The 15,625-nt window shown below is 38.4% G+C and overlaps 1 protein-coding gene across 4 annotated transcripts in view; it reads left to right on the top strand.

Moving 5' to 3' along the window:
• ARHGAP21 (Rho GTPase activating protein 21) overlaps window positions 1-15,625 on the top strand; it is a 110,131-nt gene that overhangs the window by 26,177 nt on the left and 68,329 nt on the right. Inside the window, exon 1 of one of the 4 annotated variants that reach the window (XM_051802266.1) lies at window positions 1,281-2,781. The exons of the other annotated variants lie outside the window; for them this stretch is intronic. Coding sequence (XP_051658226.1) covers window positions 2,698-2,781 — 84 coding nt within the window. The 5' untranslated portion in view covers window positions 1,281-2,697. Of the gene's footprint in view, window positions 1-1,280; window positions 2,782-15,625 lie in introns of those variants that run through there. 4 annotated transcript variants of the gene reach the window in all.

The following is a 15,625-nucleotide window of genomic DNA, read 5'->3' as shown; positions in this document are numbered from 1 at the left end:
AACTGAGTGTTGAAGGCAAAAAGGGAAGGCCTCTGTTTTATTGTAGGCCTACTTAAAGGAGGTTTTATACACAGGAACCATGCTTAGAAGAAACAAAAACGGTCTCCCAATAAACAGATTAACAGTAAAGAAAGGTTAGAACAGAGGAGTGCTGAACTAGTGGAATTTGGTTTAACCTTGTACCAGGAAGGAGATTGTCTTGTGTAAATGAGAGAGTGGTTGTCAAGCTGGTTGATGATCTGTTCAGGAGCAGTGTTCAGTAGTGGCAGATCAAATTTATAAGTACACAGACTGACTTGGAAGAAAATTTTGAGATAGTCTATTTTGAGCAATAAGTGCAGTTTACTGTTGAAGGTGCTGCTCTTGCAGCAGTTTCTGAGCTCCTCCTTTTCCCTGAGGCACTTCAGTAAAGACTCAAGCTTGCAAAAACTTTGGTCCTCACCTCATTCTATGCCTATAGGAATTTACAAGTGTTTTGATACTAACCTTTGGTGGCAGCTGTTAGGCCAATACTGACTGTTTCTAAAAATGTTCTCCTACTGCTCTGTGTTATTTATGTTTTTACCTGCAGTATTTAGACACTTTTGTGTAAATTGCAGTAGTACATAAGCACTGCCCAGGTTGTAGGAGGAAAAGAAAGTGGTTTAGAATTTCCTTAAAACAGTTTTGAAAATGAATGCTGAAAAGTAACAGGTTAATAATGGTTTTAGTAGAGAACATCAGTCTTCTCTTAATTTTCCAGATTTACTTTCCCTTCTTCCCTCTGCCTTATTTAGTTGATGACAGTGTTTTTCCACAGTGCAACAAATGTGCAGCTGGCTGCTTTTCCAGCCATGTGTAGGCTGCCCCACACGTTCTGCCAGAATCCCTGCTGCCAGTCCTGCAGGGTGCCGGGTCCTTCCTCGTTCCAGCATTGCTGTCCTGGAGACTTCTCTGCCTCATTCTGCTCTGGCATCTCTGCAGTAACCCCCTGCTCTGTAAAATCTTCCCAGACATCCTCTCCAAGATTTCTCAAGCTTGGATAGTTATGGTGTCTGTTGTGAGGAAGTATATCTGTTCCACCTAGTAATAGTTGCTAAGCAGGACGTTTTTTCTAGCCCCTTGTCATGTCAGCACAGGCTGCTTCAGTGCAGACCATCTAACTTATATGAGGGAAATTATATTGTTCTTATTTCTCAAGCTCTTTAATCTCTTTCTTTTAGTGTCTTTTTTTTTCTTTCTTTTTTTTTTTCCTGGGGACATATTCATTTTGTGCTGTGTTGCACTGATACTACTGTTCTCTCTTTTGCTTGATTAGGTGTTGTAAGGATAATAGAGAATCTCTGTCATGTATATCTTAAAATGAACCAGAATAGAATTTTTTTTTTTGTACACAACTGTGTCTTGGAAATTTTCAGACTATTCACATTGTCGAGAAGGGAAGAGGTTGGCTTGGAGTCTGGTATTAGTTCCCAGAACCCTTGGGATGAGAAGTTGGGACAAGATTTTTTTTATTTGGTTTAGTTAAAACAAACGGGGCCTTATTCATGTAACTGTTTCAAAGTTATGAGCTGCTCTTTGGCCACACCATTTGTTTGACCCTTGTGTACAAGTTTGTTGTATTTCCAGACCGCTTTTATAGCACGATTTTTCTTTCACATTTGAAGTACCTTTCAATCATTGGACCATTACTGAACCAAAAGGTGAATTGGCCACCTGTTCTGTAGCTGTTCCTCCATCCTTTCTCAAGATAGAAAAGTCTCTTGTGTCTCACAGATGTTGTTAGCTACTTGTATCATTTAAACTGCAGTTATTCTAAGTTGGTTCTGTGATGGGTCTAATAGTTCATGTAATCGTCAGATAAAATGTGTATGTTTCTGCAGAAACACTTCCATTCTGAATCTCACCTTGGAAGGGGAGTATAAGGTAGACAGTCCTGATACAGAAAGTGAGGTGCATGCTGAAATAGGGTAGTTGTTCACAGATTGCAAAAAAGAAATAGATGAAGGAAGAAAGAAACTTTTCCAGTATTTCTTCAGTTTCTCAGGATCCCTCTGGTGTTGCAGCCCTGTCAATATGGTTTTCATCCTTCATTACAGAAGGCAGTCAGTGTTTCTGTGCAATGCTAACAGTACTCCTGTAGGTTTAAAGAGAAGTCTGCTGTTTAAGAGCCCAAAGTAGATAAACCCATATACTTTTTATGAAAACTGAAGTTCTCATAACATTGAGAAATTGCTCTTACTGTACTGTTTTAATATAGCCCAAATCTTTTGGATCACATGTAAACACAGGAGCCATCATCACAACTATGCCTAAGCAAGTTTGAGATTCAGATGATATGAATTATGACACTAAATTGCTGATATTCAGAGCAGTTTCAGCAGGAGCAGAAATGAAGGGTGTAGGGGAAAGAAAAAGCACAGTTTGAGAGTGCCTTTCTGTGTTTGCTTTAGTGTGATTTCTTAGGATGTTCTTATTTCTCATTTATTCCCAAGAATGCATAATTTGTCAGATTCGGAAGTATTATTTTGAAGAATGTTACTCAGTTCTGTCAGTTTGTCTTGTTGAGTTGACATATGGCTGGGGTGGGAAGGGAGACTGAACAGGAAGGAAAGTCCTTGTTCCTGAATGTCATTACTGCATAGCTCTCATATCCTCGAGGATCACCGGGACAAAAGCTGAGTCAGAGCACAGCAGCACTCTGCGCTAGAGCAAGACATGGCCCAGCTCAGGATTTTGGACTGCATTATCAATCACAACTGGAGTTTCATATGTAACCTGTATTGTGCATGGAGTGATCAGGTTTGTTGTTTGCTTATCCTTACATATGATTATATAATTTAGTATGAGGTGGAAAAAAAAAGGCTCCGGTCGATCTGTTCTCCCCACCCCCAGTCTTACTGAGGATGTACTATTAGAAGTCTTGCTATTTACTAAGTAGTTTTCTAGAGTTAGTAAGCATACAAAGCATGGTTCGACTATATAATTGCTTTTTTTAACACTTTGAGTCCTTTAGTTTGTTCTCTTTAGAGTCTTAAGCTTTGAGGAGTCTTACATAATGAATTGCACAGAAAAATAAATATGACATTCAGGAAGGGGGAGATATGCCAGGATAAACTGTGCTGTTAATAAATATAAAGCTGACTTGTTTTCCTGCTTTAGAAAGATGGAGCATCTTGGCTATTGCAAAATACTTGATCATGAATAGGATTAAAGTGTGAGGGGAGGTTACTTTTTTTTAACGTACAGGCTTAAATTAATTTCTGCAGGATGCTATTCAGTTCTTAATATGGACAGATTTAGGTCTAGTTCACTGACTTGCTGCAGAACTGGAGGGAAAACAAACAAATGAAACTTGCCTGGATTTTGAAGGAAAAGGTTTTAAAATAGAATTCACTTACTAAAGGGTTTTAAATAGTGTATGCAGTTGTAATATTACTTTAAAGGTACTCTAAATATTTGTATTTCTCATATAACATTCAACCAGTTACTTAAGAAAATTTTTTTTATTTTTCTCTGGTGTAAGGGGGAGGTAAGCACTTATAAAGTTGCAGTTTCAGTACACTAACTAAAGGCAGGTGATTCAGAAGTTTTTCCCACCATACATAGAAGCCCTTTGAAATAATCTACCATTTAAAATACATACTACCCCTGTATGTCATGTCTGTACTGAAGCTTCATAATCAGAGAAGTACCTTGCTATGTGATGGTGTTGTGGTTTGGTTTGGGGCTTTGTTTATTTGTGTCTTTTGTTTTAGTTTTCTTTGTTAGTGATGCAAAAACTGATTCACAGTGTCTGCTTAGCATGACAGGTAAAAAGTTTCTTCTGTTGAATTTGAAAAAACTGAGGAAACATGACACATTCTCTTAGAGTTAATTTTTACAGACACTGTTTGATCTGGTTTGCTTACATATATGTAAGAATTCACCTGTACAGTCAAATTCAGTGTGACAGTTGCTTCCTATACTTTCACAAAAATCAACAAGAAATAAGAAAAGGCTTGGCTCGTGGACAGTCCTGTGAAGTTTTAAAATGCATTTTAAAATTCATTTGATATAACTAGGGGGAAGGGAAAAGAGGATTGTTTTTTGAGCATATTGAAGTGAAAGATTTAAAAAACAGTAAAACACTGTTCTCTCCCCCTTCCCCAAAAAAACCCCATACCAACAAAAAAACCCTCCACCCCAACCCAGAACAGGGTTCACATAATCTAAAACATGTTTCCTACCAAACTAGAAAGAAAAACCAAGTTTTAGATCAATATACCTCGAATTACTTGCATGCTTGAGGTATAAATTTTACTGAACCGTTTGACCTTGCTAGATTTCATTAAGTAGACTGTGCAATTGCTGTGTGTGTTTGGGGTTGTTTTGTTTATTTTACCTGAAGTCAAGTCCCTGTAAACTGTACATTTTAATGAACTGCTGCCAATACTTTTCTTTGAAATGAAGCTGGGAGTTCACTTATGGGATATTACAGTGCAGCTACTCTCTTCCTACTGCACTGAAGTGCTGTGGCAGAAGTGGAAGCTGCCAGGCCTGTGAGAGAGGCACTCTGCTCTGTACAGCAGTGCTGCTCTCCACCCAGCAGTGCCCAAGCAGGCGGCTGGTGAGAAAGCAGAGAGGTGACCTGGAAAGTCTAAGACTAACAGCTCTTCCTCAAGTGTAACCTCAAAGCACAGCTCTGCTAACTCAAGGGTACCATGAACCAAAGCACAAGTTAGGCAGCGTTTTTGACAATTCCCATTCATTCTGACCCCAGTAAAACATCAGGGGATAAATTACTCCTTGTCATGTGAGAGCTGAGTTGAAGACCTCCCTTACAGGAAAACAAGTTTTCTTCTAAAGAGTCATCAGAAAAACAGATTCAAGAAGAAAATGCAAACCTAATTAATTGTTTGCATGTGTCACTAATAAGTTCTCAAATTACATTACAAAGTCATTCTAAGGATTTCTTTTGTTTTTACTGCTCACTGCCTCCCCTCCTGCCCTCAGCCCCCTCCCCCACAGCTTCCCAGCATATATTTCCCAAAGCTTGGTTTTTAAAACAGGAAACAAACAAGGATGAGATCTGTAAGGATATTTTCTCCTATCTACAATGGTAATTTATATTTTACAAGAAATACTTTCACAGTGCAGCGTGAAAATTACTATGGCTGAGCACAGTTGCCCTTTGCACTTTGATACAGGAAATTGTTATGTGTGTTAGAATGTTTTCAAAGGATATGCAGTGTTTCCTATTAAAACAGAAACCTCTAAAATAAAATTATTATATGGTATAAATCAGTGGAGTTCTGTTGGCATCAGTGAATTACAGTTTTTAGTCCAAACCTTGGATGGGATTGATGGCTATCATGTGGTGATGCATAGACAGTCACTCAGAAGCCTTCTGCAAAAATCTAGAGTACAGAAATAAACTTGATTGCTTGCAGTTTTTCATCTTTCACTTTTTGTTCATGGGAGAACTTCATTACCTATCTTAAAAATATTTCCGAAAATGAATTATTGCAAAGTACTGGTGTTTAGCTTCTTTTTTGTGTTGTCTGTGACAGTTGTGGGACGTGGGATATATTCAAGTGTTAGAATCTTACTGGCAATTCAGAACTTAAACATGATTGCAAATATAGAATTGGTGAAGGAGAATAGTTGTTAAAAAGTTTTTATCCTGTAGGAGACCTTTATGTGCAAATTTGAATCTGTTCTTACCCGGACTGCTGCAGTAGTATCACAGATGATTAATCCTATTACTTATATAGTCTGGTCTTGGTAAACAAGGACATTTTAAGAGAGAGAGGTGGCCTTAGAAAGTTAAGACAATTTTTTTTTTAATGATAATCTGGTGTTTATGGAGTTGTAGTCTTGGAATCATAATTTAGCCATGGTCCAAGTAAAAGGAGTTCCTCAACGAATATATGGAAGTGCTAAGGTGCTAAGTAATATTTTTTCCTTAGTCACATACCAATTAGGCTCATCCTTGGTAAGGTGCAGTAGGAACTACCCCTCTGCCCTTCTAAGGACATCCTTTATCAGCATTCAGCACGTGAGCAAACTCTTCAGATGCTTGGTATGTCCATTGACCTTGTGGCCATGGTGGGCTATATTAGAGCAAGTAGGTTTAAAACAGTAAATACCATTGCTTTAGATGGTTGGAAGAAGTACTGGTAGGAACTATAAAGTAGGTGATACAATGGTTTTGTGGTTTTTTTCCTACTTTCATCACAAATACCTGTCTTTTGAGTGTCAGATAGGGAACAGTAGACCACAAGTTGAGTGTACGTTGTCTTCTTACCAGCACAGGTCATCACTGTGCTCTGAGCAGACTTCTATTAGTTTGAGGAGAGCAAAGCAGATCTCCTCACTTTCTGTTCTCATTGGTTCTTAGATGAACTGCATCAGGCTTCTATTTTTTATCTTATTGCTGCCTCTAAAATTAATGATAATGTTCTCTCAGCCATGCAAATACTTAAACTTTGGGTTTCTTAGCCAGGGGTAAGCATTCTGCAAGTTCTGTAAACTTTTGTAGCTGGTCGAATTTCACTGCATGGGGTGGACCTGACCATTGCAGTTGTTGGGCTTGGAGGAACCTTCTTGTCAAAAACTGTATTGCTGTACATGAAAGTATGTTGATATGTTGTGCCACAGCAGCCAAGATGTCTTATTTGTGTTCTTTTTGCCTGGGGTTCATTATTGCAGGCTGTGCTTTCTGTGAGGCAGTACGTGAGAACGAGAGGTTGCAGTGTGAGCCCGGCTCTTGCCTTGCCTTCCTTCGAGCCCCAGAAGGCAGCAGTGCTGCAGCAGCTGCTGCACTGCAGCTATTTCCCTTCCTCCCGAGAATCTCCAGTAACATTAAAAAAACTTTTCAGTCTTCCAAATGTGTCACTTAACAGGATGAAATAACAAAGGTGGCTGCATTCCTTCTGAGATATTTGCAGCTGATAATAGTTTTGAAATGCGGTATTTATGTTACCTTACTGTGCTCTTCTGTTTATCTGCTGCCTCGGGCAGGGAGGGAATATGATAAAAATCTTGTCTTGGTAGCAATTCGAGATGTGCTGTTTTCACTGTAACTGAGTAAAAAGAGTAAAATCATTGCATGAAATAGCTGCTGACTTTACTCGTTGTGGAAATTCACATTACTGGAGAAACATTTTGTAATGTCAAGAAGTACAGGGAAGTAACTTGGCAACAGTGAGCAATTTAAGCCATAGTAATAGGCATGTAAAGACAAGTAGTTCTTAAATAAGCAAATAGATTTGTGGTAAAATAGGTTTCTTCTCCCCACTCCAACGTCCAGACAGGGATACAAATGTAGATTTAGTCATCTATATCAACCATTCTTACTGACATATGCAATGCAAACTGTGAGGAAATATGCAGGTCACGTATGATCACATCATAAGTCAATGCTCAGAAGCTTTTGGATTTGCAGTTAAACCGAAAATCCTGTGGACAACTTTCTCTTCTCTATCCTCTTAGTGATAACTCCTCTCTGGGCATAAAGATTTAAGATTTTTTTTCAGATTAATGACTTCACAGTCCTTTTTTAAGCATTTTCCTGTGCATTGTATCTTTGTAAAAGAAGTTCTTTACTGAAAAAGCTACTTTTCTTCCTCTCTTGTATATGCACAATAGATTACAAATGTAGAGGTTGGACATAATTTAGTTTGGATGTTTGGATATGTGGCTTTGCATCTGTGTATGCTAATTTTATTTAATTGTTCGAAACATAAGTTTATTCACTTCTGAGTTTAGGACTTTTAAAACTTAAGAGTGTGTTAATTTGCACGTTATATAATATGTTCAAATGTCTTGAAATGCAGGAATTGTATTTAAGTGATGAGTTTGCAGGAGTTAATAAATAGTCTCTGTATCAGAAAGCTTTAACACTGAGTAGCTCCAGCTGTATATTTATTTCGAGGTTATTTTTGAGGAGAGAAGCTGTGTATGTGGGGAGGTAAAAAAATCTTGACACATTTGTCATAGAAGTTTTGTGGTGTTTTAAGTCACGTTTTTCTGTGTTAAAATTCTTGTGATTTTTTTTGGCTTTATACAAATAGTTGTTCTCAAATCAAATAGTTGTTCTCAAAACTCTCCCCATGTGTCTCGGTAAACCTTCTGCAAACAGAGTCAAACTCTGGAATAACAACTCACTTGCAATAACCATGTTTTTAGGCTGACAGCTGAGGTTTTGACATTGAGAGGGTAAATTCCTTGATCTTCCAAAGGCTTCTGTTTGGCTTTGGGCAGGTCAGAGACTTTTCTGATGTACATGAAATAAAATCCTAAGTAAAGCCGCAATATTGCAGAATTGAATGAGCTTAAGTCTTAACAGTTTAAATTACTAGCAGGTATGATGATGTGGTTATTCAGATGAACTGATGTGTCTAGTCTCTAAATGATCTCATTTTCTTGTTTTTAAAACAGGAATGAATGTATTCTGTTTATGTTGAAAAGTTCAGTAGTTTCAGCAAGAGAAAATCAGCCTCATACTTACATTCCATAGAGAGCAGGTGTAAGGTGTATCACTGTCCCAGGGCTCAGCCCACAAAGTAAGTAAATCCCTTACTCAGCATTGTAGCTGCATCTTGGAGTAGCCTAATCCAAACACAGGTTTCCCATAAGGACAAAGAGGCTGTGGAAAAGTGGTTGTTCTCCTGGGTGGTTGGGTCAACTTAAACTATGTCCCTTGTAGTGTTAATTTTTTGATCCAAGACATAGTCTCTGTGGAGAGAAACAGTATGAACTGAAGGAAATCTGTAGGTGGTTTCAGAGCTGACATTAGTTTCAAGAGTGGTGCATCAGGTTATTGAAATGGGGTCTGTGCAGGTTGGGTTTTACACTGTGCAGTGATTTGGTTTTCTTAATGGCTTCTACAGAGCTATTTCACATGTAAATGTTGTAATAGTCTGGTGAAAGTGTAGTGGAAGCTGTCTGGTATGTTGTGTGTTTGATAAAACCCATGTTATTCTAGAAAGCAGAAAGAGTACAGACTTCACTGAAACTCATTCCAATTTTTGTAGTAGTGTACTTAGCTGGGAACGTAGGCAGTGTTTCTTATGGTCCTCTCCCTGTTTGTAGGAAGCAAGAGTGGGTCATGGGCAGCTGGTATTCTTGGGTCTGTGAATAAATTCCCATAGGTTGAAAGAAGCAGTATAAGGCAGCTCTTGACAGCTGGTGACTGCAAACCACTCTTTATCACTTCTGTCAGACTGCTGAGAAGGTTCTTTTATCATGCATGGAGTAACCTCAAAGTTTCTTCAATGCTGAGGGGCAGAAGCAAGCTTTCTCAGTCTTGTGTCTCTGATATTTCCAGATTACACTGTAAGATGAGGACAAAGCATTTCCTATTCTTAACAAGCAACGACAGAACATGCAGAGAAGGAAAAGTTTCAATTTAGCTAAATTAAGATCACATGACATTTTGCTGTTGTGCTACCAGCCCTGCAGATGTTTCCTTTCTTTCCAGTTTAAGGATGTAGCTGTTAAGAGGGGAGGCTTTTGCTAATGAGTCTATAAGAAAACAAGGAAGCTCTCAATTTCTTTTTGTTTTTAATGTTTTTCTGACTAAATTTAATACTATGAACTCCATATTTATTATTGTAAATACTAAATTTGAACTACAAACAAAAATATATTGTGAAAATACTTTTGTATCTCTGTTCTGTGAAGTCTGCATACTTTTTACTCTCTATCTTGGTTCTGTTGCTTGAAATTGGCTGTTACTCTGTGGGAGTATAAGACATGATCTAAACTGAAGTGCACTTAATTAGCTTTGCAAAGAAATCTCAAATTGAGTAGTATAGTTTTTTGATGTGGCCAGATTACTACAAATATGTGTGTATATATATGCACACCCACAAAACATAGGATACTTTTTTGTGTGTATGTATATGTGTATAAAAATAGACATTGATATGGTAGATCAGGATCACTTTAATGAGTTCAAATATGGTAAACTTGCTAGTATGTGATGTTTAAATGGAGATCTGGGAAACTGGGTTATGTCTACATGTTGAGGGATTAGATGCTGAGTGTGGAGCAGTCCTGTTTGAGCAGTGGTGGAGCAGTAGTTACCAGACATGATCTTGGCTTTGGTGAAGTTAAGAGCATGGTACAACAAGTTCAGCTATCAGAACAACACTATGAGAAAACCAGAGCTTGTGCTGTGTATTTAAAAAAAAAAAAAAAAATCTAGCCAGACTTAGTAGGTTGGGATTTTCTCTCCTCTGATGTAGAAGAACTCTTTTGAATCTCACCTGGCCTGGGAAGCTGCACGCGGCTTTCATTCAAGCACGTATGTCTAGATAGGCTCAGTTTGCAGAGCCACTTGGTGTCACTGTTTTTAACCCAGAGCCAGGTAAAACGAAAAATTTTCAGTTGAACAGATGCATGGAAGCAACTTGATTGAGATCATTCTTGCTGTAGATAGGCTTCAGCTTTGCTTTTTAGGTCTTGTGGAGTAGTGATGAGACTGACACAAGCAGCAAGTCTTGTGCTATACAGGGCAGCCTTTCATGGACAGTAGAGTGCAGTAAGGCAGATTTGAGCTGTGTAATAAGATGCACACATAGAGATTTTTTTTGTTTGCTTTCTGTGTATGTCGATCTTTTTGAGAACTGAAATACTTTATCTTGAAAATACTGTTTCTCCTTTGAATGATTGTGTTTACTGCAACAGTAGTAGTACAGAAGTACACAGAAACACGTATCACTGAGTCCTCCTTCCACCCCCAAGCCAGCTCTGTAGCCTGCGTGGTGCTTGACAGAAATTCATGTTTCCTTCCCTGTGCCTCCCAGCCATCTGCCGTGCTGGCACAGATGCTTTGCTTTTGAAAGGTCGCACATTTCCCACTTACTTCATATGCTGGGAGTAGTCAGGTATTGCCATCTTAGGCCTTGCTTCCTACCTGGTCTTGGTTTGAGGATATGATTTATGTATTTTATTGAATTGGATTATTCAGTTTTGAGATGCGCTTCAAAGTGTGCATTGGTGTCCTCATCAATCTGTGCTACAGGCAGGCAGTCGCTTTGTTATTGAACTAAAAGAATATTCCAGGCTTATATTCTACCTGGGTGGGATTCACAGTCCTAAAAGAAAATGGTAGGTTTGGTTTGCTGTCAGGATTATTCCCTAGCACATGCCTGAATTAACTTCTATTAGTTCACCAAAAAGGACCTGGGCTTAGTGCCATAACAGTGAGTTAAAGTGATAAAAAGTGGGCTCCTGTGAGGGACACACTTAGACCTGTGGTCGTTCCATCGAGCGACGCTCACGTCTTTATTGCCTTCCCTTGCTCTGAATTGTTGTCTCATTGTGGCTATTGGCAAGAGCCAGGGGGGCTGAGTGAGGGAGAGAGCTCTCACAGAGACCACCTCACTGCTGCTGGTGGCTGCTCAGGTCCCACACGACCAACCAACGTGAGCAGCAAACATGAGAAATGACATTGCCCATCCTTCCCCTTAATCTTAGGGTGGTCACTAATAGTTTATTTCTGTTTTCTTGTTGTTCGATACTGAACCATTCATCGTGGTAACTTAGTCTCCATCTGTGGTCATAAAGAATTTGGATCTTGTTCTAGAGTCATAGTTGAGTTCTTGTTTGTTTGCCTTTATTATCCTTTCCAGTTACTGCATCCTCAGCTGCAACTCCAGAGAAATATTAGTGTTGAGGAGTTTCAGCAAATATCCTTCATTTCACACATGTATAACACCTGTCCCATAAGAGATGAGTGCAGTTCCATGGTGACTCTGAGAGCTGACACTGTCCCAGAGTTTTGGAGTTGAAATTTTCCTCTGGAGACTGATTTTTCCTCTTTTATAGTCTCTTCCCTACCCCCTTTCCCCCCGTCCCTTGCACCCCTTCTTGAAAAACTGCAGCATGGAAGAAACCTGTGCCCCCAGTTCCAAAACCAGACAGCAATGGCCCCAGAGCAAGGGCCCTGTCTAAACCAGTTTTATCTGTCTGTGAATGCTATCTGCTGATGGTTTTATGTGTGTGGACTCAGGCCCCGTTTATCTCCACATCTCGGCTTTCTCTTGTGGTGAGAGCGGTTCTGTAGCTGTTTGATCTTTAGAGCTTTGAGGGCTTGTTTACATCTCCATTTCCAGTTTCAGGTGCTTCATGACAGGTCAGCCTTCTCTTGGTAACTGCTGAAAACAGGCTCAGCAGTAACAAGCATTGAGCAACATTTTGCTGAGGCTAAAAGTGATGGAACTAATTTGTTTTGAGAAGAAAGCTGTGTCCTGAATACCTGACAGATGAATTTACTTAAAATGGCACCTTTGTGTCAGTCATTACTTTTTTTTTTTTAACTGAGAATGACTTCTGTATACGATGCTGTTTGTACATTCCAGTTTGATTTAAAAACACATTAGAAATTACCTTATGGCCTTAGACAGTTTCAGTACGTGATTGTAGTATTTGGCTTTATAAATGTGACCCATTTTCCTTGAAACTTTGATTTATGAGCTTGAGAACTGAAAGTAAAAGAATAATTTTGCACTTTTAGTGAATGATTCTGCTTCTCAGGTGCTGCTATGATAAATCATTGGCTGGCTTTGTGTGTTGGTTATACCTTCCTGTATTGCAAATGAGGATGGAGATAATGTATGTCAGAGAAAAGTTGTATAACCTTTTATCTGGCTGTCTTATAGGCAGGCTTTTTTCCTACACATTCTGTAGTCTTAGCTAGAAAAGACCTTTTTATTTCTTCTCTGTTACCTTTTTAAAGAACCTAATGCATTGTCACATTAAAATAAGGTCAGACTGTTCTAGAAAAGCCTTTTTTCTCTGCAATAGCAGATTTAACAGGGCAGTTACCTAAGTGATAACTACTTAGGTATAAAAACTGGGGAAAATAAATGACCTAATACAAGAAATATCACTGTTTTCAAGTGAATCTAGCATTTATTAGGGCATTTGGAATATCCTGTGTGTGTATCAGGATGATTTTAGGGATTAATAAGTATCCTTCTTTGCTCTGGCTTATGTCAGTAGTTACTAAAAAAACCTAAAAATCACATGATGGCTATTGAGTCAGTAAAATCAGGTAATATCAGCGCATTTTCTCTTCAGCGTGTATCTATGTAGCTGAACTGCTGTTTCTTGGTAGACTAGCTAAAAGTTGAACATTGCTAAACGCAGCTGAAGCAGGTGCTGCTTAGCACAGGCTTTCTCCAAGCTGTTACTGAGGTATTGATAGAAAAGTCCCCTGGATAGTCTGGTGTGGGGGTGGGGAAGGGGAGGATGTTGTTTGTTTGGTTTGGGGGTTGGGGTTGTTTTGGTTTGTTTGGGTTTTTTTGGGTGTGGGGTTTTTTTTAATGCAGCTTTAGGCTCCAGAAAATATAGTGTGGGTAACCCTTACGTTTACAATGAGACTTATTTATGTAATTTATTTGTGAAGCGTTCTTTATGGTAAAAACCCCTAAAACAAAACGGTTTAAAAAGTGTAGAGCAAATCTGGATGCCAGTCCTGTGTCTCTTTAGAAATAATTTTGAACTTGTGTAGTGAACATAAAGATAAAAATGGGTTGGTCATACCAGCTTTTAAAATGGCTTGAGTGATTTTTCCAGAATTGATAGTGCAATGTATCAATTATTTCTTGTGTTCATCACTGTCCACCTATGAAGACAGCATTCAGAAGTTTGACCATACCTATTTATCTGTTTAGACAGTCAAGATAACAATTCTTTATTGCTAACTTGTATTGCAGCTATGACTGTCACTGAAGGATTTTTAGCATACTCACTATAGGTCTGTAAATTGATCAGAAGATTAAAAATTAGAGGGGCTTTGGGAAAGCATGCAGGTTGGATGTTGGAGCTTTTTGAATTTTCTTTTAGGCTGGTATAATGAGAAACTGTTGATTTGAGATTTACTCTTAATTGGAAATAAAATAATTTACAAACATCAAGGCTACTTACTGATTTTTACGTAATTCTGTTAATTTGTGTTAAGCTGCCAGCGATTCTTGTAGTTTTTTATGGTGCCATCTGATTTTTCATGGATGCATTCATTGCTCAGAAAGAAAGGCTAAATACAGTATTAAAAACAAGGTATCCATTTTACAATGGACTTAAGCATCTGTTGTATGTCCTTGTAATTGCATAGAACAGGAAATGATGCTTTGAGATACTTTGTGCAGAAACCTTGTATGAAAAATTCCTGAGGGAAATGATGCTTGAATCATTTTTAGTAGCCTGGGATTCTTCAGTCCTTGAACTCAATTGTATGCATTCTGACTTCAATTTTGAGCACTGAATCTATAGAGAAATAAACACATTTCAATGAGGAATATGGCACAATAATATTGGGTTTGTTGGATTTTATATAAAAGAAAAGAAAGCATTCATTTTTCATCTCTTGAAATGCAAATGACTCTATCCAAAAGACACAAATCACCTTATGGATATGAGATATTTCTGTATTTGTAATTTGATATTTGGCTCACAAGGGAAACCGTGTGGGTACTGTGCCTTCAGTAATGTATTCTGGCCTATGCTAAACATCATCTGTTTCTCGCTTGCTGTCTTGCATCCTTGTTTTGTTTGTGTTTTTGAAAACTTTTCTTGTTCCCTTTTAAAGACTTTTCTGGCAAGGGATATTCTGGTGGGTGTGCTGTGGTTGGACGTGTCACAGGGTTACTCAACAGATGTTGACTCTCTTTGTAAATCAGATTCTTGCTTGTTCATAGTGGTGGCTGAAAGTTGCTATTACTGAACATATCTCACATTTATTACTGATACTGGCTTTTTCTGTTGCTGTGTTGGCAGACCTTGCAAGGGGTCCAAGGTTGGCATGAAGTTAACCTTTCCCTTTTGGCATCTTCTTTCAAGAAATAATTTTTTGACTGGGAGTTTATGAATAGCTTTTAGTTCAGCAACTTGTGTGAATGCTAAAAGTTTACATGAAATTACAACGAAGTTAGAGGTTCTCTTGCTACAATGGAATGCTGCAGCTCCTATTTGTTAAAGCTGGTGAAGTTCTGTCCGGCTGTATTTCAGACTGAGGTTACAGTACTTCTGTATGTAAACTTCTGCAATCAGTTGTTATACGTACTAAAATTACCTTTTGACTAATTAAGGAGGTTTTTTTTAGAAAAAAGATGCAAGTAGATTTTTCAGTGCTACATTTAAGCTTGTTGTTTGCTTATTAACGGTTTTTGATACCTGTGGTTGTTTGATCATTCAAAACTTTGCATCACACATTGCCTATAAAAATCTGAGAGGAGAAACAAAAGATGGCAAGGGAATGTTAAATAGATGGGTTGCTGCCCATCACTTAACAGAGGAAATCACTGTCATTTTTTAGAGGTCAGTGATTTTATTTTTTTCATTAGGAATTATTTCTTTTGCCAATTTACTAGGATCAAAATGTTCTTACTGGCTCCAGTTTCTGCTCGTGTCCTGAGATTGAAAGCCTGAGAAGGGACATTTATTTGTGCAGAACTGTAAAATGCTGTCATGTTCAGAAGCTGAACAGAGTGGTTGGGAACACCTCTCAGTAACAAACCCCATCCTTAGGCTAAAGGGCTGTCTAAATTTTACCTTAATCTCTGCACTGTTTGAACTTGAAACTCAAGCCACTCACCTTCGCAGTTCCACAGCGCTCACTAATTTTTCATTCGTTAGCCATCCAGTTACACAG

The sequence above is a fragment of the Manacus candei genome, unplaced genomic scaffold (assembly GCF_025592945.1).
Source record: "Manacus candei isolate 608988 ecotype Guabito, Panama unplaced genomic scaffold, ASM2559294v1 h1tg000056l, whole genome shotgun sequence".
NCBI lineage: Eukaryota > Metazoa > Chordata > Aves > Passeriformes > Pipridae > Manacus > Manacus candei.
Note: the sequence above shows the minus strand (reverse complement) of the source record. Positions and strands in the feature narration are given on the sequence as shown.